The 26,763-nt window shown below is 40.1% G+C and overlaps 1 protein-coding gene across 2 annotated transcripts in view; it reads right to left on the reverse strand.

The window, feature by feature from the left end:
- Window positions 1–5,999: 5,999 nt before the first annotated feature.
- LOC135215383 (uncharacterized) overlaps window positions 6,000–26,763 on the reverse strand; it is a 517,130-nt gene continuing 496,366 nt past the window's right edge. Inside the window, exons 5-6 of one of the 2 annotated variants that reach the window (XM_064249962.1) lie at window positions 9,593–9,686; window positions 6,000–7,906 (exon numbers count right to left, since the gene is read on the reverse strand). In XM_064249962.1, the coding sequence (XP_064106032.1) occupies window positions 7,081–7,906; window positions 9,593–9,686 (920 nt within the window). In that variant the 3' untranslated portion in view covers window positions 6,000–7,080. Of the gene's footprint in view, window positions 7,907–9,583; window positions 9,687–26,763 lie in introns of both variants that reach the window. The other variant, XM_064249961.1, reaches the window with a different exon arrangement.

Below are 26,763 nucleotides of genomic sequence, written 5' to 3' on the forward strand. Positions count from 1 at the left end.
CATTTTATCATAAAATATAATTTTTTTATGCAACAAATCCTGGTTTAATTTACATTTTCATCAAACAAATGTTTCACTGATTGGTAATTACCAAGGTAAAAAATAGCCAATAAGAATGGTAACACCAAGGAAAAGAATCTTGGCCAGGCAAACGCCAGGCCTATGCATTTTGATTTGATTCTCATTCTTTTAAGAAGAAATATTTTTTCAAGCAAATCAAATTGACTTTACAGTAGTCCTTATCTAAAAATTTTCTTTAGGGATCTTTTCAAAGCCTTAAACTAGAAAGAAATGAATTTTCTAGCCTTTTCTGTTGTCTGTTTACAAGATGCTTTTCAGTACTTGAGAAATATATAGATTGGAATGCAGAAGTCTTTACTTAAACTAAAAGAGATTTTAGAACAATATTTCAAAATATATTATTACAGTATGATCAATTTACTTGCAATAAAATATTTATATAATAATAAAACAAGAGTGAAAAACTTTTTATCCATACAGTTGTCTATAATACTCTGTACTGGACTGGGAGTTTCAATAGCCCTGCCTGAGGTCACATGTTCAGCATGGAGATCGCCACTTTGTTAGTATTGGCTCTGTGGATGTTCCCCCTTCGGTGTGCATAAGTCTTTCCAACTACTTCGGAATAGTTAGAGGTTACGATGGAGAGGAGGTGAAGCATGGAACACGGAAGTGACTCCTATTTGAGATTTTGCTCACAGTGGCCCTAAAACTACAGGGTAGCCACATTCAGCAAGAGCATTTTTTGTCCACACACAAAGACAAATGTTGCCCATTCCTTTGTGGAGTTGGCAGATATTGGGATGGCTGAAATGAAGTTTTATTTCTGTCAAGCAATGGAGGCAGAAGGCTGGGACCACCACTATGGGATGGTTTTCCAAGATCAGGAGGTGCCATAGTTTCTGTCAAAACAAAAACAGGTGGCTTCAGTGGGTTTGGTTGTCATACCAGTGGTAACAATTATCTACTTTAGTAGTTTCTATATTCCTATGCATAAGGGACCAAGTGCCAATCTGCATTAGGAAAAGCAGCTGTCTTAAAATTTCAAGTTCACCTTAATCATTGTCTTCCTTTCGTTTGTGAGGCATTTTTCAACAACTGGTAAAAGGATATACATTAAGGAGTCATGCCTAAAGTTAGTATCAGTATCAGGGGCAGCTGTTGCTCTCTGATCCTCATAACTTGGATACTGTAGTCCGAACTAGTTGGAGGGTTAGAACCAGTTTGTACTACAGAAGCCAGAGGGTTGTCCCTCCGTGAGTCTAAGATCTGGCTTTAAAGGGGATCTAAGAAACTGACTCACCTTTTTCTTGGTCTTTGACTGCTTTGTTAGCAGGCTCCAAGGACCTAGCAAGCATACCCGTATCCATGTGAGTGGATGTAAAACATTAAAGGCTACCCTGAATTCTGACAGGAATCTTCAATAGTGATCTCCTTCCTAAACTCCAGCCAGGCATCCACCAGAATCTTATAGGAATCTCTGTTCTGATGATCAAGTGTGTGTAGGAGACCATAGGAGGAAAGGAATACATATTAAGGAAAGAAAGGTAGGTTTCTGTTTGTGTCCTCTTCAGTGACAGATTATTGCATGGGAGAGCCTAGATTGCCTATGGAAGCTGCTGCTTCTGAGAGAAAAACAAAAGTTGGGTAGGAAAGGGAGGAAATCACTGTTGTAGATTTCCTCAATGTTGGATTGCTGCATGGATGGCATCTCTGGGCCTTGTGTTCAGGAAAGAAAACTCATTGACTCGGTCCATTCCTTGTTTGATATTTCAGACATCTGTCCCAATTAATAACTCTTCATCTCTATTGGGGAGGTTGTACTTAGAGATCATGGATTCCAGTGTCTTGGCACATTAACCAGAACATGGAATCTGCTTGGGGTGGAGAGGGAACTCTGCTGGAGTTGTACTGGGAGGAGCATTCTCTTCCCCCCACACTCGTATTGAACCTTTGAACCCAAAGGGCTGGATTAAACCAAGCCCACCATCATTTAGTAGTTTCTGCCAGAATCATGTGTACTTTGCACATGTCCAGTGACTACAATTTGAGAACAGAAAGATGTGAACTGCATATATCTTTTGGATAAGTGGAATGCACACAAGGATGCAATGGACCAACTTGCCCTTCTCATCCCCAAAGTCTCTTTCACCACATAGAGGAAGAGGAGACTGTAAGGACAACATCCTTTCACTAATTTCATTTAACTATAACAACATGCCAAATTCTAATGTATTCCATATTGTGTAGAATTCTCTGGCCTTTCCATCGATATAATTACAATGTACGAACACAGACTGCGTCTGTAGTTATTTATGAATGTATGTCTGTAAGAAAACACAAAATCTACTGTCACAGAGTCATTTCTGCTCTCAGTGCGAGTCGGTAATACTTATCCATCCTCACCAGTCTATGTCAACCCAGTTTGTCTGTGATAAATCATCAGTACTCAGTTACTTGTCTTACTCTCTGGGTCTCACGACTGGTGACCTCCTGGAGTTGGCGACACAGGGGTTTAGGCCCAGCCTTTAACGGACTAATTACAGCCACTCACCTTCAGAGAACCTTTAGCGGACTCAATACGGTGCCACAGTTTAGGTCTCTGAAAGCTCCATTCCGAGGACGACACTGACGCCATTAACAGACCCATCATGGCACAGCTTCCAGGCGTGTTTTAGCGTTTTTCGAGCAGTTTCTTCCATTCTGTGAGTGAGACAAGCCACGAGGACAGGTAGCTGGGTACTGGTCAGCCAACACAAAATCAGTCAGCGGTCCAGAAACATCCATTCAACGTCCTGGCCTCCTTTGCCTCAACCAGGGGATGCCAGATACCTTCTCGACCCACCGAAACCGTGGGCTTCCTCAGTTCTTCCCCTGGCACCATTGCTGCACCTGCAAGTCCCCAGGCAACCTCCCAACACCGCTGCCACACGTGTGGGCCTCCTCAAACCCCTCGATGCTGCCGTCGCTGCCACACCTGTGGACCTGCTCACCCTTCTGAAGCCACCACCTGTAGTCTCCCTCTGCCCACCGACACCGCTGCCGCACCTGTGGGCCTCCTCTGCCTGCCGACACTGCTACCTGGGCGCCTCCTCAACCTGCCGCTGAATGTATGTCTGTAAGAAAACACAAAATCTACTGTCACAGAGTCATTTTTGGTCTCGGTGCGAGTCGGTACTACTTATCCGTCCTCACTGTCTATGTCAACCCAGTTCGTCTGTGATAAATCATCAGTACCCAGTTACCTGTCTTACTTTCTGGTCCTCACAAGACAGTCTAAGGCCATACATAATAAGTCTAGGTGGACTTCCCACACATACTTGTACTTCTTGGAGGAAAGTGGGATTGCAAGATCACAATTGTGTGATTATCAAACCTCTTGCAAGGCCAATGCCTCTGTGCCTGCCCACTTTGGCAAAAGGACTGCTCACACCTCATCCTCTTGTGAACTCTCAAGTTAATACCTGGACGAGCCTTGTATTTTGTTTGTTCTGTGAGAGCTTGGTTTGGAGATCAGGTGTGCATGGTTATCTGAGACAACCCCTCTCCCTGTGCCTCCATTTGTGTTGCAAATGCTTAGTCTGTGGACCTTGCTCACTCTGGCAATGGGGTAGGCTCTCCTCCTTGCTCTTCTTCAGGATTGTGTAGGGGAGATCTGGAACTAACCTTTTGATTGGGGGTAGCACCCTTACTTTCCTGGCTTACCAAAGAGACAACCAGTGGGCAAACCATGTTCCTCAAGGAGAGACATGATTGCCTGTCTCATCTCTAGGCAGGTTTCTTACAAGAGTATTCTCTTACTGTCGAAAAGTTGGGTGTTGGGCTTGTCTCTATCCTCTCATCAGACTCCTGACACTCCTTTACAACTGTGAAGCATTGAAACCACCCGTGGGTGTGAAGTCAGCTGCAGCTAAACCCTTGGATTCAGTAAAGCTTTCAATATCTGGGGTAATGGACAAGCCTCCATTTCCAAAGCCCAGATAATAAGCATAGCCTTCTTCAAGGAATGGTGGAGTCTTCCCAGCCTTTTTATCTCCCTTCCCATGGCTGCGGCCATAAAAGCAGAAAAAGAAAAGAAGGGAAGGGGTTGCTGATGATGGTAACCCCCATTCCTCCAATGCCACGAGTAGGGAGTTATCTGCCTTTCCATTGGCCCATATAGGAAGAGCATTGGGTTGTGTCAGTCCTTTGGGAATAATACAGGCTTCTGTTTAATGATATTCATCCTCCCTACATGGATACACCTAATCAGTTGCAACTCTACACTCCAGAGTCATGGATGTCTCTGGCCCTGTTGGAAGTGATGATGGAGAAAGGCTCCATGTTAAGTATATTAAGACTTATTTTATTATTTAATAAATTTTCGATTGTTTTTCTTATTGGTAACAATATTGCTTGTGAAATTTCAAAGAAATATTGTGGTTTTAAAAAACTTCTTGTTGCTCCTGATTTGAGTAATTTCAGAAGTTGTTATGTTTACAGGGCATGATACATTGACTATATAGTACAGGAATCCTTGATTTAAAATAAATCTGTTTTAATTTCAAAAGTATGTCACTGAAACTGTTGCAACTTTTACAGTTATATTTTAATGGAGCATTGTTATAGACTAGTAGTATAAAATGGGTTTAGCATTTTAACTGGTGCTTTAAAATTGCAGTAATCTATGTTCTTTAGTAATTTGCTAGTATCGTCCCTAATACATGGTCAACCAATGCATAAACTTGTACTTATGTGATTATTATTGGAGCTTTGGGGTAGGACCATCTAATATTTCTCTCTTAAAGTCAGCAATATAGGCATGCACTTTAAAACTTTTTTTTCTAATTTGGTTTGATGATTATCATTCGTTTGTCATCTTAACACATTAATTTCAGGCATACCCTTTTGCTGCTCCCTATGCAACATATACATCTACTAAGAAGTGCTGTCCATCTTAGGCCATGAGTTATCAAATAGAAAAAAACAGATATAAACATTTTCAGAACACGACTTTTCCTGATGACAGTAATTACTCATCTTGCAGTAAAAAGACAGTCCTCATAACAGACCTGTGGATTGCCCAAACTCATCATGACAGAAATCCCACATGTTTTTCCGTTCCCTTTTGATTTCAGTAACTTGAAAGGCCAATAATCTACTGTCCTTGTTAGAAGAGCCAGAATCCTCTTAGCACTGAATGACCCATAATGAATTTTAAGTCTTAACCATATTGCCAGCATCATTCCATTCAGGTTTGAATCTAGTGCATGATCTAAAATTTATCACATAAGACTTTTCATCTAATAATTTGAAGAATGCATAAAATTATTTTGTTACCCATTCCATGTGGGCTGAGTTAACTTATTGAAGGGATGTGGAACAATAAATTTCCCTGAGACTGTGAATTTCACTTATAAAAATTTTAAATACAAAAATTTATCATCAAACTCAAAATTTATAAGTTTTCTTTTTCACCAGTTTATTTAATTTTGTTTAGGTAGGAACATAAGAGTGGTAATTGAGCTTTTTTCATCCAATTTAATTGAAGCGAGTTAGAACCAGGGAAGTACTTAGTTTTGAAATCAGGGAAATACTTAAGACTTTTAAAGTTGTTGATGGAGTGATGCCCTTTAATTAATTTAATTACACATAAGATTACCTCACACCTGTTTTAATAAACTTAGTCTGATTTAAGGGATCACTGTTGCCTTTAGAGTATTCAGTCGCATTTTACCTAAGATGAAGGTTCAGGTGTCTGGGTGTGGCGAGGTAATATTTAATGATTGGTAAGTGTAGTAACCAGATACTTGGCACTTCGTCACAATATTTTAAAAGTCTTGAGTTTCTATTTTTTCACTGACAAACAGCGGAGAGCGTAGGAAAGCCATCTAAAGTTTTCCATCTATGAACACTGCATTGTAATTCACTCGATACTAAAGCAACAAAACTCTTTGAACCCGCCATTGGGAAGTCAATGGTAGGAAAAGAAAACCCCATTAATTTTGTAACATCTATTTAGAATAAAATTGCACATTTTTACAGAAATGAAAAAGCAAATAATCTTATTTACAGACATTAATAAAGCTCTTAAATACATATACACAGCAATAAATAGATATGAAACATGGAATGAATATGAATACTTTCAAAAGCGCTTTCAGACTATTTGGAAAGGCGGCCGTTGTGAAGATGCACAGAATGACGTTTTATGCAGTCAGTCACTGGACACTTGAGCACAAGTCCCTTCCAAATACATTCACAAAGTGTATTCATGCACTGACCTCCTACTTACTGCTTGACTGAAAGAATACAAGCATGCTCTGAAGGCTTCAGAAAGACACTGTGCATCTTGTTCACAATGAACAAAGTATGAAATATGGCACCATATATGAATATTCAAAGCTCAGTTTTCCTGAACATTGCAATTTAATATCTTTGACATCGTAAACTAACAAGCTAATGAGATCGTTATTTTCAAATATAAAAAAAATGAAATGATTTTGCAATTAGTTCAGTATGAATGCCATGCTATCGAAGAATGGAAAAAAAGGATCCTTAACAGTTATGCTTTGGTATCAACACAATGTGTCCTCTACACACAACATAGCTGACACACCGAAAGGCCTGGCCTTTGACTTGATGGAAGCTGGGTGCAGGGTTAACAGCAGTGCATAATTCTTGTGGCAATACTGATGTTGCAGTAGCTGGGGGATAAGGGTGGCAGGCAACTGTATTTTGCTTCTACAAAGGAACAAAACCGAAATGTATATCTACATTGAAGCACAATGATACTGATATCAAATCTGTAGCAGAGTTGTTTTTAAATAATGCTGCACTTAATTTCCAACTTCTGATCATAAACACAATTATATATATTATATCATTTCACATAACGGCGATTAATAAATTAAAATCTAGTAACCCACGTGGCAGCAAACATTGTATTGACAGGAACTCGTTTAAATCCCCCAGACATACACTGTTTACCCTTTGCCAAGCTCATCATAACAGACTAGTAGTGACATCCCTGTTGCCTACATAGGCATTGCAGGTAAAACTGAGAAAATAACTTTTATCTCAAATGACAGGGGAAGTAATGGGTGAAGCATAAATATGGTCAGTGGGTGAGGCAGGAGCTAGTTTGGTGTTAGCGCTCCCTGAACGATCTAGAGAGACATGTGCATGTCGTCTTTCAGATCTTGAGGAGTTATCCACTTTCGGTGTTAGGGTATGAGCACCTGTGGCTAGGGCTGTTAAATTATAGCGAGGAGAAGGACGACCATTAAGCGCTGGCAGTCTCACAGGTCCCAGACTTGTGGGCCCACTGATGATGGGTGGCTGACGACCACTGCCCCGATCAAGAGATTTGTTTCTTCTGGGGGAGGGTGTCACCATTTCGTAGTGGTGGTGATCACTGTTTCCCTGTGCGAAACGTGGCGAGCCGAGCAGACGAGCCGCTCGTGGGGCAGTTACCACACAACCATCTGGGGCAATGCGCTCCACTTCTGTGCCATCATCACCAGGAACATAACCGATGTTTTCAAAACTTGCAGCTGGTGCTGGACGGGGACTGTGTTGATCTAGACGAGGTGTCAACGTTGTATACCCAGCTGTAGCATATGTAACGCCACTGTAATCAACATAGTCATACGAATTGTCATGAGGTGGTAGAAGGTCTAATCGTACTGGTTTTTGCTCCATGGGCTGGCAGTGGTCTACTGTGTAGTGATTTCCCTCTAAAGGCTTGATGGCAGCCCATAATGCACGTGACATGGAACGACTATCAAGCTGAGGAGCCGGTGCAGGGGCTGGGGCCGGATACAACACAGCTTCACATCTTTCAAGCCCCAGAGCCTTCTCTTTCTTGGCCAAGGCGTCATCACTCATAGGTTTCATTTTACCCCTAGAAAAAAAAAAAAAAAAAAGATACATGTAGAATACAGCATATCCTGTGGAAAATAGCTATACATTGTCAGGGTAAGTGGTGGCAAGCACTGCATTAACTGTTTTAAAATCCTATTAAAATAGCTTTAGTGTTTTAAAATCTGACCATCCTGAAATGCTTAAGTTAATTTTACACAAATTTAATCTAAAGCATAATATACAAAGATTAAATACCACTTTTACATACAATGCTTTATCTGAATTGATAAAAGGTCAATAAAGGAAAAGTCACTAACATTAATAATTAAAACTTAACTAAAGACAGTATGGAAAAAGAAAACGTCAACATAAGACATGATATACGAACAATTATTGCAAGTGAGCTGTGTATGAATGAACAGGCAGTATATTAAATACAGTGAAAGAATGAATACGTAAGTCTATGTATTAATTTCGGTCATTTGCAGAGTTCTTAACATCTAGCACATTTCTCCTTAAGAGCGCGAATATAGTACGCAGCTAAGAAGTCATTTATTAGACTGAGAGCAATGTATAAAATTAATCATACTTTCGACCACTAACTGTTGAAATTTACGTGAAAGATATATATACTCAATACGAATTTAGTGGAAAACTGTTAACTATAATGTTTACATGGAAATGTACAATTTATTTGGTTTGTTCCTGTAAAGCTCATGAAAAATGAAAACTATTCACGGTCAAGGAAGAACTGTATATCACAGTTTCCGTTTTAACTTTAACGTGCAAATAATCATAAGATTTCTTAGACTAATAACAAGAAAACAATGGAATGGCGACCAAAACGTGACTGATGGTTCTTTTAAGAATGTTTCCCTTCCTGGTTCTTCCGAGCGAGCAGAACAGTTAGGACACAAATGAGGCCCTGCTTGCCTGATGCCTGATGCCTTGGGCCATGACTTCGAGTAAGAGTACATAAACCAGAGTAGTGGGAGTAGGAGCGAGGTAGGAGGCATAAACGGGGATTGAGACTAGTCATTACACAACTCATTAAGCCGGTGCGGAGAGTCCGGCAGCGGCATGAGGGCGGTGGCCGTTAATTAAGGGGTCCGCTTATCAGGGTGTCTGTCCGTCTTATCAGAGTCCACTCCGCTTTATCAACACCACGACTAATGAAGCGTCTCTGGGTTTGCCTTGTAGCGATCGAATCGAGCGTCTAAATTCTCGAAACCTAAACAAGACTGGGTATTTGCTGCTGCATCAACTGACACATTTTATCAGTCGAAATAACTAGAACTTGTTTCGGAGAAATATTCCTTTTTGTCAACTCCGGCCCCGTTTGCTTGTTCAACCGTTTCCAAAGATAAGGTTCGACTATCAAGAATCTCTCTGCTTCAAGTGTCTAGCATTCGCGCTTGAGACTGTCTGACTAACATGACTATGACAAAATGTTCTGCAGCAAAAAGAGACCGGGGTTACCTTTTTCTCACTATGAAATCGACCTCCCTACTATATCAAGACCCAGGGACTTGGTTTCATCCATCTTTATTTAAAATATTTACGGAGTTTAACTTTAGTCAACTTGTGATTTCGTTTTCAGAACCATGAACTGTAATTGTGTTTCAGAGAGAGAGAGAGAGAGAGAGAGAGAGAGAGAGAGAGAGAGAGAGAGAGAGAGAGAGAGAGAGAGAGAGTTAAATAGAAGTAATGAACCCACTCTCTGTACTTGAGGAAAGCGATGGCAAGGATGATGCCCAGAAGAGTCGCCGCTACACAGGACGAGATGATGACGAGGAACCAAGTGTCATCAATTAGGGGACCTGTAAGTAAACAAACATAATGAGCTGGTCAAAACATGAACTCTACAACATGAAGATATATTGCATAGGATCAGGGAACATGTCCAAAATAATAGCATTTCTTTCAAATACTGTCACGTACACCATAAAGTAATTCAACATATGAATAATAATTTTATAAAAAGCGCAGGCTTAAAGAGAAATCCTGTTACTTCCTATTCTCTCAAGGAAGTTATTTAATATCTTGTGTAACTTGAAAGATTGATTTTATGTAATTTAGGCAAACCAAGCACCAGGGCACATTCAGTCATTCATTCAGCGTCCAGGCCAATAAAAAGAGGCAGTTCGAGTGGATCAGCAAGATCAGTAAAATCCAGACACTACATGGTTAAATTCAAAGATCTAAGGATGGAACTGGGAGAAAACACCACGGTTGCACTAAGATGTAATGGCTTGAGAGGTTAGATAGCAGGACTGAAGAAAGGAGAAAGGAATGCGGGTAAAGTATAAGGCTAAAGAGCAGATAGATATAACTAAGGGCCGAAAGGACGCTATACCAACACCTTTAATAATGTCATCAGTGGACAATGTGAGGTACATTGACGGCCCTAAGGGGCACTCGTCGGTAGACCTTAAAGAGAGACTTGGGCATGTTCAACTTGGAAAAAAAAAAAAAAAAATTTGCTTGGACAAGCTAAAACATTTCTACTTTTAAAACCCCCCAACGCGATTGATACTATCTATGCCTTGAGTGCTTACATCCAAAAATCGATTCCTAGCCAGATTTCCCAGAACGTGTATCCTCTTAATTTCTTTGATGTTATCACCAAGGAACTATCTCAAACCTAATTTTTTTTTATTAACGAATCTTCGCCAGACAGCCTATACCGGGTCCTAAAGATTATGTAAAAACGAAACCCCCGTAGAAAAAACGGTGATAAGCCTTTGCGTGTAGCAGTTTCATGGCCGATCCAAATATCGTTTGACTCGACCAAAAAGGATCGCTTTAGAAGGGCTTTATCGGCTCTCTGAGGGATAAGGACGGACACGGGTGGAGCTCGCCAAAAGAACATGGCAGCCTCCAGGAGAGAGGATTACGAGGTAGAGGGAGAGAAAAATAGACTTGCACTTGATAATAAAACTAATTCATGCATCGAAAATAGATGACCTGGAGGAAGGAGGAGGATAAAAGGTTAGGGGCAAATCATGAAGGGATTATAGAGGATGAATGAAAAGCGAGATGAATTACCGACTGGCTTTAGAAATGGTGTTCAATACGTTCATGAAGAAAGAAGCAACCTGACTAACAAGAGGAGGGGGAAACATAATCCTTTTCCTCTTTCATTCACAAAAAGAAAAAAAAAGAAGAAAAAAAAGAAAGATGGGGAGATACACAATCGAGTCTTTTCTGTCTCTTTTTCACTCTATACAGCTTAGGAGAGAATTCTCGTCACCCAATGGGATCTCCGAACCACGATTAGTATTCAAAGAGCAGCCGTTTCAACTTCTATACAAATAAGATTACAGACCGACCCGCCCCGTCCACGCATACCAATGAAAACGCGAAACCATTGTTCTGGATAACAATTATATGTAACAGGGACTATAAGAAAGTAAACCAAACAAGAAATTCGTAGACAAATCTCCGACCTGCACGAGCTTATCACGTACCAAAGAATTGTGCGAGACTGATTGAAACTGTCCCTTCGATGTCGCGCAATGCTGCCATCTCATAATCTCGTAGAGAATCAAACCAACATCCAACTGATTGAAATTTATCCAGTCAAACGACCACATTGTATTCCTCCACATGACTAACGATGTTATCATCAACATTCACACGGCCATCCAATTGGCAGAGCCGAGGGGAGGAGGCAGGATATGAGAGAGCGATGGACAGCCAGCCATTCTTGATCATGACTGGTGTATGCACATTTTGCCCGGATATTATTCTGTCTTATTACAAAAAATAGTACATCAATCACCTTTTCGTAGAATGTTACTTCTCAATGCTCTACTCTACTGATTGAGCCACTGAAAACTTGTGATATTTGTGGATTTGACCAAAATCACATTCTCTCTCTCTCTCTCTCTCTCTCTCTCTCTCTCTCTCTCTCTCTCTCTCTCTCTCTCTCTCTCATACACTCAATGGGACGTTTAAAATATCATATATCCAAACCAACATATATTTGGCTATACATCCCACATCCGTATACTGCTTCTCTTTCATCACTGGACCCCGACCGAGAATCTGACACATACACACATACATTGTAAAGAGGCAGACTGGAAACTACGAAGTTACTTTTCGACAGTGATCGACCGGTATGGTGATAAGGGGAGAGAGTGAATGCGAGACTGGATGGGTTTGCAAAGAAGGGTTGGGTAGACACTACAGGGTGAAAGGGTCAGCTTCAGGCCCGCGAGCGCGCACACACACACAGCCGCTCTTTAATCCTTTCTCCCTGAAATTGCACACATCTTGAGAACAGACCTCTCTAAAACTGACGATACACTGACTAAAATATACTATCACACACTGAACTTCAACAACCAATGGATGAATGACGTCCATGAATAAATGATGGCCCATTTTTTCTTCATTTCAACGTAAACACTTTCTTCTCGTAAGTTTACTATGAAATCATCTCATAAAAAGTATTATTTTACGAAGATTATTTGCTATATTTTCAAAAATAACAATGTCAGAAAAATATGTATCTCATTGTACGATCTGTATACTGGGCTATCGCTGGCACGGCAAGTAACCATGAGCATTGTAAGCGTACGTTCTAACCCCATAGAGTTCTCATAGCCTCCATCCAGGCGGTGTCACTATTCCATTGTAAACAGTGGAATTCTGACTTCTCTTCCTAAATGTTATGAAAAAGTCTGAAAATTTACAATTAAAATACTGATTTAATTATTCAACCATATCTACATATATACAGTTTTACTTACTGAGTAAACATTGGCTAGCGGTGGCACACGTACATGTTTGTTCTAATTTGAAATAAAATAAATAAATAATGCGAAATTGGGAAAACAAATATAACAACGGCATTTTAAACTAAGTTGAAAACTGAATTCTGCAAATATTTACTTTGTGAGGTGCACAAACGTTAAAATGAAAAATCAGGTCTATGGAAAGGGGCGTGCGTATATGATGAAATAGAAACTTAAGTTAACAGAAACGATGGCTTCCCGTTAACCCTGGCAACTTCCAAGTGGACCCTCCCAAATTCAATCAAGCGTCAACATCAAGAGAAAATTGTTAAGTATTAATTTATTACGAAAATCATTAAACGCCCGTCAGTTGTTAACCGCACTCTCTTTCTCTCTCTCTCTCTCTGAGAAACGGAGGGAGGGAGGCATGAAATGAAAAATGGCGGTGGAAAAGGCAGTCACTTTCCAGGGTCTGTTCTTTACAAGCGCTGCTTACCATCGGTGTTCAAAGGAGACCAAAAATTCGAGAAATAAGATGAAATGAGGAGAGCATCTCTATGGCGTCATTCCTACTTCTGCAGTCTTTATTTGGAATCTTCACAGCCATTTCTCCGTCACCTGTAACAGTGCGGACACTATGTTCGCACCTTCCTCTTTCGAAACAACACAGATGGATAAAAGTTCCCTCGCTTTAAATAACAAGAGACCGTCAAAATGAAGACTCACGCAGTGAGATCTCGCTCAAGCAAGCCACTACGAACAAGCCACTCCTTTTCACAGGTTTTGAAATGAGAAATGTGGAACACTTGCATCCCGCGCTCTGGCCTTACTGCAGAATTCTTCTGCAGTACATCATACTCGTAAGGCACCCAGGAAGGAAGGGGGTTGGCGTCTCTCATCCCGACGTGCGGCTATCTCCTGACAGGCGTTGAATAAGGCGCTTACCTATCTACTGCTACACCTTGTTATTAAGGGAGGAAACGGTACGGTAATGATACGAGATATCACCTTTAAATCATACTCTATGGGGCGGAGGCAGAGGTTAAGAAGGCACTTACTCTAAACCTGGTGATTCTGTGCTACGGGTTTTATCCTCTGATTGCCAAAGTAGAGGAAGGAATGACCATCTAATCCTGAGAGAGAGAGAGAGAGAGAGAGAGAGAGAGAGAGAGAGAGAGAGAGAGAGATGCAATGATGAAATCCTTTGGAATGAGTCATAGCTAATAGTACGAAAGCGAGACAAGATACCGCACGTTATAAATTTAGAGAGAGAGAGAGAGAGAGAGAGAGAGAGAGAGAGAGAGAGAGAGAGAGAGATTAAAACCATCCGGGAATGCAGCTAACGCCCTACTCACATATAACCCGTGCCTTACTAGGTGTATGTTTGAGAGGCGCCATCATAAGCAAACGTAAAAAGATAATGCGGTAAAGGCCGAAGAAGACGCGAAAACCAACTGGGGACGAGGAAGAATTTCTGTTTACCTGGGGAAAGACCGTAAAGATAATGGCGATTTAATTACTCACTCTAGAGAGTAATTAAGTAGTAATATGACAAAACAACTATTGACATGTCACACCACCAAGATCCACCCGTAAGCATACATAAGGGCACTCAGGCTATAATATTTCTGTTGACTGAATCATTTACCAATAAATTATACTCGCTTATGTCAGGTTGTGCAGAATTTGGCCATCGGAAACAGCAACATTATCTGGAGAGAAAAAGAAAACTGCTCCGTCCTTCGGCCATCAAGACAACATTCGCTCTCCACCCTAAGCGACGCAATGAGTCCGGCTCAGAAAGACAAGTTGTGCTCGCGATGGACATGCCGAGATATCCCAATGTAAACAAACCACGGCAAGCCGCCGAGAATATTTAAACGCCTATTGTTACTAGCTGTTGATATATTTACCCTACAGAGACATCCCTCGACATTCTTTACAAATGAATTCGGGGCTGCGCCGATTAGAATGAACGGTTTTCTTCCTATAGGATAAAGTTGAACCTCTCTCGAAGCCCTCCCGTTTCCAAGGTATACTATATTTAGACAGAACAATGCATACTCGCATGAACGTAGTATCTTTTCTCGCGCTTACTCTCCCGCTAGGTTCAATTCACAGCAGTCGTATAACAACTAAGTACATAACCGCTCCTTTTGCGCTAAACGCGCTAACATCACGTTACGAGAGAGAGAGAGAGAGAGAGAGAGAGAGAGAGAGAGAGAGAGAGAGAGAGAGAGAGAGAGAGAGAGAGAGAGAACGGGGGCAGAAGAAGACTGCTGGGATATCTCGTGTTACCATAAACGTTACCAGACCCAGCAAAGGCGAAAGACTAAGAAAAACTGGTGTGGTTGAAAGTAAAATTCCAATAGGAAAAGCTTGATAGATTTGCAGTTAACCAAGTGAAACATATCACGTCTGATTCAAGGACGAGTTTCACTAAAGACTCATATTCAAATGCGAATCATGAAGTCAATCAAAAGTACACTGGCAGATTTAAAATCTTACCAAATAAGTCGTATGAGTTACTTCAAAAGACTTATCTGGCGCACACATTACAAAGCATCATTAAGGCTTCCAGAAGGGCAACAGTAAACATGGGACTTGGATCAACAGGTAGCAGAGCGATGGGTCACTGGATACCCCCATTTACTCACAGGTGTAAATCCTTGCTGGGGTAACTTAAGGTCGATGGAATGTTCGCTGGTTAAGCCCTACTGTACAGTATACAACGAGAGAGAGAGAGAGAGAGAATGGGGTGGAGTGCAAGGAGGGGTTCTTATAGTTGGACAATGAAAACAAACCATGGATCAAGAATCATGAAACAATATGATCTAGACAAAAAATTTAGTATATCTATAAACTATTCTTTGAAAATTTCTACATCGCTGTGTTTAGTAACGTAAATAAATAAGACACACTATATATTATACATAATAAACAGAATCGAAAAAAAAATCAGCAAAAGTGTACTGCTCTTTGTTAACACTAGGATTTCTTTCCGGTATCAATATTCCGACAAGTATGAGCATTTGCATACGAAACTATAAGACAAAGTGCTTGCAAAGTGATCTGGTTTGGGAAAACGTCAAACATCCACAAAATGTTCTGACGCTGCACACAAAATTTGTAGGAAAGACAACTTTAGGGCCAGACAACAAATGCAGCTCAGAACTAAGCACAATCAGCACTGCTTCTAGTTCATTAGGAAACCAAGCGAGACCACATCAGGCGCTGCAGAAAACAGGCACATTCAACACACCTAGAAACCCTCTTATGAAGAATCGTAAGGAACTTCTCATTTTGCATCGCAAATACTGCAAAAAAATGTGTTGATCAGTAATGAGGGCAAGCAATGTTGATCATGTGAACCTCTGAATGAATCGAGAATTTTTTCTTTTATTTTTAAACACATTTCTGAAACGAATTCTTGGTACAGAGATGACTTCCCATGGCCGGTAAGTGACGGCTTAAAGGGCCTAAAGGAAGCGTTATCCTGATTCCTGAATATACTAATATTAAACCGGGATTACTACAAACATTACCGTCTTATTTTCTACAGCATACCTTTCAAAGTTCTGGGTATAATTAATAAATATACATAGACACACGGCTGTGCCACACAAAACCTCAAATATTTCGGGGGGGAGCAGCATGCTTCAGGTCCAGGTCTCAAGAAGTTAATAGAGGCATCATCGGTATCGGAGAACATCACAAATTACACCGTTGCCCAAAATAGACTGCCTTGGTTCATCAGATAAGATGGAGGAACCACAGCCGACACACTTGACACCCCCAATCTCTCCCTCCCGCTTCATTCCTCCTATGATCGAATACCCACAATTCCAACAACCACAAACCCCCCTCCTAAATTCAAGTCCCTCTCCCCCCTAGACTCCTCCCCTCGTGCAGCCTCTCCCAAAAACAACTACTTAATTCTGACCTCCCCCTCAACGCACACCCCATCTACGTGTAATTACCGCCTCCCTCCCAGCCTCCATCTGGGCTCTCGCTAACATTCCCCATCCTTTGCAACGTCCCGTCCAAGGTCGCAATGAGTACCTGGAAATCGCCCTGGCAATATTCAGGTCCTTCCAAAAGGTAAAGGCTACGTTCCTTGTTACTTCTATTCAGGGATGAAATGGGACGTAGCAGCTGAACTGGGTACGGTTTCGGTATATTTAGAAATCAGGTACCAGGAAGTTTGTCGACAACACACAGCCTTGAGAGCTAACAAAATGCATCAGCCACTAACATACTCTTCCCTAGAAACTTTCACAACATAGGAAAAAATAATACAAAGACACCATATTTTTTCAAATACATGCGTCAAAAAATGCATTTTGTTTACTCACGAAAATTATTCAAGAGAACACAAAACAGATAAACAAAGAGAGCTGAAATCTATTCATGTAATCTTTTGTTACTTTTAAAAAAGGAAAGCGTTAAACTTCACAATAACAGAAACAAGACGGTACAGGAAACATAAATATCGGAACTTAAATAATAAAAATAAAAATAATTTGTACATTCCTCAAATAATTCTGTGACGTGCTGCTAAATTACGTTACTTATTCTCAAATAATTCTGTGACGTGCTGCTAAATTACGTTACTTATTTTCACTATCCTTATAGACCTAATCCAGACCCTATCTGAAAACGAAACCTAATCTTTCATGTACGACATGTCCGACTGTTAATTAGTGTTTATTTTCAGAATGTCAGTATCTGTCTGAAAATGACTGTTTCGAGAGACAAAGGAATTCGTTCTTCTCGAGACAATCATTAAACTTTTAGGGGGTGAAAGTTGGATAGATATCAAGAGTATAAAGACCACTGCGATAGACAAGGTGTTTTTACTATAAATGAAGTCATTTATCAAACGAGTTTTGTATGGAAATGAGATGGGGGTGAGGGGAGGGGGATTGAAGTCGTTGATTTCGTAAAAGGGATCATTGAAGGACAATGCGAAAGGCGGGAGCTGTAGTAAATAGAGTTATGGAGAGAGAGAGAGAGAGAGAGAGAAGAGGGCGGGGGAGAATGGGCGTGGTACCTAGTGACAGTTCAGTGCAGTAGGCCGAAGAAATGGACGAACGGCAATAGAACGAGAAAGTGAGTTACAACTACACAGCATTTTTTTTTTTTTTCAGGAAATTCCCTTCGCTTACAGCTTACTATCACGATTCAGAAAATATGGTAGGAAGAAGACAGTGAGGACAGAGAATATAAAAATTTGCGAAAATCATTATATATTTATAGGAAAATATCTATAAAAGCCAAGATAAAACTATGCTGGACAATGAGTGGCTTGCTGTAACACAGTTGTAAATTTAATAACGCGCAATATTACCACAAAAACCTTTGAATTACTAATAATAATAATAATTTTCATCACGATATTATTAATTAATAGTGCAGCACATGAAAAACTGGCTACAATAACTTCAAGAATGTGGTGCATTAGGGTTTACTGTGACTGGCAGATTCTCGCTCTCTCAAAAGCTCGTGTTTCAGAGTAGTAGGGCCTCGGGCCATACGTCTCTTCTCTCAAGCCAGGATGCCCCAAACCCTTCCTTAGGTAGGATACAACTTTATTTAGGCTAAGAACTCCCCCTCCCCCTCTTTTTGTTTTGTTTTATTCTCATATATACAAGCCAACCGCTCCATCTACAAGGACTGGGTAAGGGCAGGTGCATCGAGTAAAACTTCCGTATCGAATGACCTACGGAACGCAAGCATTGGTTAAATTAGGGAGACCAGAGTGGCGAAACAAAAACTAAGAGGAAAACAAGAAAAATAAATTCGTATTAGGTATCCTGGCAGAGGAATCACAAAACCCCGTTTGAGTGAACTGGACCCAAGATACCTTAACATTACCTTTGTCATTAAGTTTACAGCTCAATCGGCGGACTACGGTTCGACAGGAACGCTTAACATGTTAGAGGATGATCTATCACTGTCTTAGCGGCGTATAACACGATCGGGCCCACGAAGACGATCTTGAAGAACAGGTAGACGCAATCCCAGGTGAGCTCCACATCCTCCTTTCGCTCTCAGACTTCGAAAAGGGAGCCTGATCCGGCCCTCAGAGAGAGAGAGAAATAATTTTGCTTGTGGAAGTGAGACTGATAAACTTTACAATTCCTTTATTCGATTTTGTCCTTCGATATATTTTTCTGTCTACTTAAAATGGTACCGAACTCATGCTAGGCTATCCATGGCTCCTTCAAATAAAAGGTCACGCACTTCGTTCCGTTCGATTTACCTACTACCAACTTTAGCAGACGCACATTTTACTTATGGTCACATTGTATTATCAAAGACTGTTGCTATGCACGTTAGTATTACTGCAAAATTACAATATGCTGTGATAAACTCCAAATTACAAAACAAAACACTTCGTATCTACTTTGCATACCAAGCCCACTATGATTGATTTCTTTGCTTTCCTGTAATTTTGCAAGTAATTACTAACGTGATAGCAACAGTCTTTGATAATACAATGTGACCATAAGTAAAATGTGCGTCTGCTAAAGTTGGTAGTAGGTAAATCGAACGGAACGAAGTGCGTGACCTTGATTTCAATCAACTTCGGCATGAATCCTCTGTATTCAATCATTTACTTACGCCACTTTCCAGGCTGCTTATATCACCTTGAACCTTTTATTTTCACATTATGTTAATAGAAACACACAATGATTGAGATTCAAAACATGATTGAGATTCAGAACGCTACAGGACATTACCATATTCCAAAAAATTGTCCCCTTAGATCTTCACACTGCTATGTTCCAAAAAATGATTCCCATTGTCATTTGCATTGCTATATTCTATAAAACTATTCCCATAGTTCTTTACATTGATATATTCCATAAAATTAATACTTTAGTAATTTACATTTCCTAAACAACCGAATCCCACCGCTTTTGTTGCATCACTAAATCATTATTGTTATAAATAATCATTTATATAATAACAAAAGCAAGTGTTATTGTTCTAAATTTATATCTGAAGCGTCACAGCAAGACTGGTTTTTACAGCACCAAAATAATCACAAATCACATCTAATCACCGACTATAGCTTAGGATGGTTTCTGACATAATGACCAATATGAAAAGTAACGACCTGTAGTGCTCTGGTGTTTCGTTATTAACCCAAACAAAAGGCGCCTCATGAGATGGAGGACGAAATACGGGGTAGTGTTTTATTTATTTAAAAATAATTCAAATTTATTCAAAATAAATAAGAAATCGCCATATACTGTATGGAACTGTTACCATAATGTCAAAAGTGTTGAGTGGTAACCCTGACAGTTTTATAATTACATAAAGATATGCATAGCTTAAATAATCAAGTAAAAATCCTCTTCTGTGTACGCAGAAAATTAGTCAAACTTTTATCACTGATAGCAACACGACTTATTTAACAACCAAAAATTACTATTCGTCTTGGCATTACGAATATCACTGCTTGCAAAGCTCACTTTTGATAAGCCATAGCTAAATGGAAGCACAAAATCCAAAGTCTGGAAAACTCGGCATCGTATCAAACGTATATATCGTTGGAATGATCTGGCGCCACAAGAGAACTAGAGCAATCACTGGCAAGATAAAAAATCTGAGACCGTACGCAGAAAGAAAAGTAATCCAAATTTTGGACATCAAAGACCCGGCCTATGCTGTATAACTTATGTTAAGAAAAAAAAAATTAACCTTAGCCTAATCTAAATAGTTTTCTATTAGGTAAAAATGATTAAGGAGGAACGACAAATAAGGACAGCCACTTACTCTTGGGGCAGAAGGAATTAATTTGTCAGGTAGGCAATGCCACCTAAGAGCTAGAAAACCATTTAGTGATGATGAAGATGCCAGTAGTAGTAGTAGTAGTAGTAGTAGTAGTAGTAGTAGTAGTAGTAGTAGTAGTAGTAGTAGTAGTAGTCTTAAAAATCAAGAAAATTCGTATTGTTGTTACTACAAAAAAGGAACACTATTCGATGAATAACAACACCAAAAACATTAATAACTACTATAATAATAATAACAACATGCAAAATTACAAATTACTATTGCTCGCATGAACGTTTTCCCATTGTATATGAAGTCAAGATTAATGTTACTCTCAAAGCCAGGCAAATATTTGTTTTTCACAATATATATAGTTCACTTATCTATACCATCAATTTTCTTCTCAAAACAGGATAGCACCCTACAAAAGTTATTCTTTTAGTAACAACAAGCAAAAGCAAGTCTTAAAAACTATCACGGGTTGGTAAGCTGTTACCTCAAAGGCACACCCTCGGAAACCGTAACGCTTTTACAATGCCAAAGCGCTCTCCAGAAGAACCTATAGCCACCTTAGTCTCTCTCTGCAATGTATACGGCTGCGCCTTTCCTGTTGGGAGGGGGACGCCTCGGTCTGTCAGGAAATGCGGAGAGGGGGCCGGGGGAGGGGCAAGAGAGAATTGGAAGGTTCAATAAATCCACTCGGTATAAATCAGTGCGCGGTTAAGCATTCGTGATCGCCGATGAAAACTCTAGTAAGGAATACATTGATAGTAAAGCTTCGCCCAAAGATATGCAACCTCTAAAAGTTTGGCAAGGGTAAAGGGCGGCTTTTGCAAAACAAATGCATTTAATATCGTTCTAAATTATAACAGTTTTGATCATAACAAACTAACTGGAGAGAACGTTTAATACTACTCTCAACTTGATAAGTGACATAATATTTTTGCATTCATGAAAATCATTCAGAAATGAAGAGAATAAACAAGATCAGGCTGGATAGAGAGAGAGAGAGAGAGAGAGAGAGAGAGAGAGAGAGAGAGAGGAGAGGAGAGAGAGAGAGAGAGGAGAGAGAGAGAGAGATAAAAAATTCACAATTACAATAGTACCTCAAAATCTTTCTACAACAAACAAAAATCAAAGCAAATCCACATCCCCAGTCAGGAACTACGGAGTATATAACAACAGGGATCTTGCGTTCAGAAATGACAACGCTAAATCTGCAGTACCCACTACATAGTACCCCTTGAACTTCACACCGAGGAACTAACTATCTTAGGAAAGAAATCTCAAGCCTCAGAACCCTGAAAGGAATTGTATATTTAATGGGCCGGCTTCTCCAAGTCTCGATTCTGCTGGATCTCCCTCTCCTTTAAACATACATCATGGTTGAGCGAAATGATAATAATACGCGATAAGGAAAGACCACTACTCCAGATGTAGCGATCTCTCGCGGTCTTTGGTCAAACATCTCGCCCACGGTGGCCATCTTGGCTCGATAGTAACCTTTGTTGCTATTAGCCGGAGTTCGTTCTGCTATTAACCCGGTCGGCCCACCATCTGCATATCAATACCTGCCACCTCTTAACCCAGGGGAGCCCCCTCCACCTCCCCAACCCACAGAATACCTCTCGAAGGCTGCTCACTGACATCACCCGCCACCCATCATAAGGGGAAAGCGATTAACGAGCCTTCATAATATACGAACCACTGACGCCATCCAGCCAACACTCAAAAACCACAAACGATTCAAATTCGGAGCTTCGTAAATAAAACCCCAAACTAATATTATGACGGATGAATTTGGAGGATTAGGCCCAAGCCATTAGTTGAACGCATGAGTTGCAGAAGTCATCACATACCCCAAGTTGAAATTTTTTCGCCATGTAAACTGAGAGTATATCGAATCGCAGACAAAACGATGATGGCGTATCTGAAACAAAGAAAACATTGGAAAACGACTATGGTACACGAGGAAAACTATTTGTATGAATAATCTGGGGATATAATTATCAATTAAATTTTATCAAAAATATATAAAAATAATTCATAAAGCGAAAAAACTCATAAGGTAATTTAAAATGTCAACTAACAACCTTTGTGACACAAGATCGACGGAAAAAATGAAATATCCTCTTTTGCCTTTGAGGTCAATCACGGTCACATTAGCTAGAGAAATGCCGTCGTTCCTTGCAATCTCCTGACCAAGGTTATTTGGAAGCACTGAAAAGGACAAGGCAAAAGGGCAAGACTTCAAAACAGCTCATCAAATAAATAATAAAGAAAAGAAACACCACATTTACAGAGATTCAAGTGACCGCACGAAAATGTGACCCAGAATCCTCTTTAAGTTCACAATTTTAAAATGAGAGAGAGAGAGAGAGAGAGAGAGAGAGAGAGAGAGAGAGAGAGAGAGAGAGAGAGGACGTTTTCAGGGAAGCAGGTACAAGAAGAAGTTGGAGTATTACCCAGACAGAGAGAGCCACCAGCCAGCGAGGCAAGGCAGCAGCAGCAGCAGCCTATGCGAGAGGGTCAGCCGAAAGGTCACGCGTGTTACGATGGACAGCTAATCCTTTGTTAATGAATCTGGCGCTGTAGTCGGAATGCACCGTATGCAAATTCGCCCGTTTTGCTCATTTCAAAACAAAAGCCTCTTGCCGTTTCTCTCCGTCCCCCACACCGAGTCGGGATCATTCCGACCGGAGCTCTTCATTTCAAAGCAAGGCCCAGCAGAAACACACGAGGGTCTTCGGGTTGTCTGTGCCTTTGTCTAACAGCTTATGACAACTTATGAGACCACGAGAACTGCAGTGGATCAATCCCATACTCTAATTTAAACGACAATAATTAGACTATACAGCAGAATGAAACTACGAGATCAAGTATGTGACAAGTACCTACACAGCTACCATACACGTAAAGTAGTAGAAAAGAAAATATTGCAGGAGATGGAATGTGTATAAGAGCAGAATATAACAATGAATCATAATCAGTCCCAAAAACCTTACAAATATATACTGCCACGAACAAATTATGTAACAACAGGCGATCGAAGCTCATTACCTCTCCCCCCAAAAAAAGTTTTCTATCCTAGTCTCTACGCTCAGGAGAGAGAGAGAGAGAGAGAGAGAGAGAGAGAGAGAGAGAGAGAGAGAGAGAGAGAGAGAGATCTATAAGACCCGTCAGTCTTGGTAACATATAATATCTCTGCTTACATCACTCTCTCTTTCACACACACGCGCGAGCGCGCACGCGAGCATTTTATTCAGTACCTTCATTAATCCTATGCATGGACACTCACCATTAGTGCTGCTTGGAAACGAAACGTGCAAATATAGTATACAGGGAGGGTTCTGGACAGCGTGCCAATATTTTTACTCTGGTCATAACTGCCACTCCACACGCACCTCGTAAATGACTTCTTTTCCTGGCTTTCACTCGTGACCGTCGGCGCAAGAACTGCTTGCATGCATAATTTACGCCCGAAGCTACAAGTACCAATAGATATGCCGTGACATCTTTGTTCTCTTAAGAGCTTCGTTTTCCTGTAATTTAACGGTGACGAACTTCCACTACTCATGCTGCAGTCCGCTCAAGATATTAACAGGACAAAGACTTGGAACTAAATGAGGGGCCAATAAACGTCTAGGTACCACTGGATTGCGGTTCCAATATAATCAATGGCAAAAGTAGTTCTTTAGCCATTTCATCAATATGAAGGGATATTCTTACCTGGGCTCATGACAGCACACAATTGCGTTCGGGTAAATCCTATATATCTATCTATAATATATATATATATATATATATATATATATATATATATATATATATATATATATATATACATATATCTACATACATACATACATATATAACCACTTGGCTACGATGGTGGAGATGGGTCTATTCTAGCCCTAATAAATTTATCTGAATTCGACAGGTATATGTATGTACAAGAAGCAAGACTTATCGTTCTCATGGTTAGGTTGGCAACGCGGGCTAGTTTATATATATAAAAGCGCGAAGAATTCGTGAAGTTCAGGGGGCATTGTGACTATTACAATTCACATTACACATAAGTTAGTTTTTTACTGGAACACAACAGCGTACTTTCAAGTTAAAAGCATCCCTGTTCACTGTTAAAATATGGACAAATGATGTGTGACAAGAATAGTTATAGAAGACAATTGCGAGGGAATAACCTATTTTCCATCCATCCCGGGTCAACGGTTCTCTACGTGCATTCCACATAAGTCTTACTACCACACCTACCTGAATATACATTGGCTTAAAATATTACGAAATCAATACAATAACAAATTCAAATTCCACCCTTTTAACTGAATGCCAAGGCTGTTGACTCAATTTCGCAAATACTGGACAATAATGGAGGGTGGAACCATTAAGCCGCTTTCAACTACAAGAAATAAGAATCCTATTTCATTCCACAATTTCGAGAACCTTTCCAGTACCACTGATGGAATGGTTACAAAAAACTGTATACATAATAAAGTATTGCAGGCTCAACGCCAAGTGGTTCTAGTTCTGACGCTCTGCCTTCCTAGTGCAAAGTCTCCTATTCTAGAAGTGTGCTGTTTGTGTAATACAGTGGGTAATGACGTCATCTTCCTCTATTCTGAAATAGGCTATCGTTATAAGTGAACATTTGGCATAAAAAACATTTCGTACAGTCTATATGTTACTATTTATTTATTTATGATAGGGAAACTCACATTTTAATGTTTAATTTAAATTTCTGACGGAGACGAATGAAAACTTCTCTGATAGCAGACACCAATTGATAAAATACAAAATTTTTTTTAATTTCAATAACAAAATCTTAAGATCCAGAAGCTTTTTTGGGCAAACAATATATAATCTTCGACTAAGTAAGCGTCCAAACAAACTCTTCCTTTAGAAAAGCATCCATCAGGCCGGAAGGAAATTAGAACTGAAAGACCACAACAAGTAACAATCCAAAACAATTGTGGAAACCATCACGGTATTGGTAGCCAAATTGTTTACGAAATAATGGAAGAAGGAACGGGGCAGCGCAGCGTCATGCAAAATGTAAACAAGTGCGGGACCTCTGACTGACGGGTCGAGCCATCCTGATTGTGGGCGGAGCCAAAGACCCAGTCAAGGCACTGCTGACGGCAATTCGCTCCCGGCGATCAGCTGATAAATGCTTGGCCTGCGAACTTTTTCTGTGAAGCCTCCAGTCATTTTTAATATTGTTCTCAAAAGAATTCATGGATGATGGCAAACGAAATCCCATTACTGACGATAACGACGACAATATACGAACTCTTGCTGAAGCTTGAGCTTATTTTTGACGTTGTCAACATTCAATTGGGAAATACATATTGTTAAACAGATGAAATTGACTTACCTTCAAAATCACACAAATAGATGTATACCGATTTACTTTCAGGGTCTCATTCTCAATATATTTGCATCAATGCCAATTCCTTAAATGACGCCGAATATCATCTTAATTATCTTTCACTAAGCTTAAATTCACAAAATTGTTTTTATCAATTTAGAGAGCATTATAAAACAATCTGCCTATTTAAATTCCACCAGTAATTATATTGAACTTATGGACACTTCAGCATAACTAAAATAATATCAATGAAAATAATCACAAATTAAATAAAACTATCTAGAATATTACATCAATTCGATAGAGGGGCATTTGTCTACACGAAATGATTATCATTATAATAAGACAATGCAACTGCAATCTTTATGGCGTAGTACGTAAGTTGCGCACTGCTTCCCCAGGTCGCGGCCAGCCAAGAAGGCGAAGACATTTCGACAGGGCATAACACAAGGTCTATAGACCTTGTCATAACCTATCCTTAAAAATGGGCGCCGTTCCCTGGCCTAAAACGAAGGAGGGGCGAAGACCCCTTGCCCCCGACCACTCATCGTGACGTCACGCACAGAAAAACAACATGAGCTTAACTACTCCAGTACAGTATTATTCATGTGCGTAACAATCAATACATTTTTCCCTTTGTGGAGAATTTCTCACTTGCATTTGTACTCTGATATACAAAACCTCAGCAGACAGAGACAGCCTCTCCAAGCGGAAGGAAATCGGTCAATCACAATACTTAAGTATTCGTCTGTTCACATACTTTGACACCCGGCCCTTAACCCGCCCCCCCACCCAAAAAAACATTCTGTCCTTTGAGGGGGTATTCCTATGTATAAATGGGCGCGTTAATTACATCCGGCCGTCAAAAACGAACATTAAATTGTTGTTAATAAGCAACTAAATATTACATGAGACTGCAATTTCCAAAGAAATACCCGCCGTGTCTCTACCTATTATTTAGATTAACCATATAATTTTCTC

Source organism: Macrobrachium nipponense, chromosome 5, assembly GCF_015104395.2.
Source record: "Macrobrachium nipponense isolate FS-2020 chromosome 5, ASM1510439v2, whole genome shotgun sequence".
In the NCBI taxonomy this organism is placed as follows: domain Eukaryota; kingdom Metazoa; phylum Arthropoda; class Malacostraca; order Decapoda; family Palaemonidae; genus Macrobrachium; species Macrobrachium nipponense.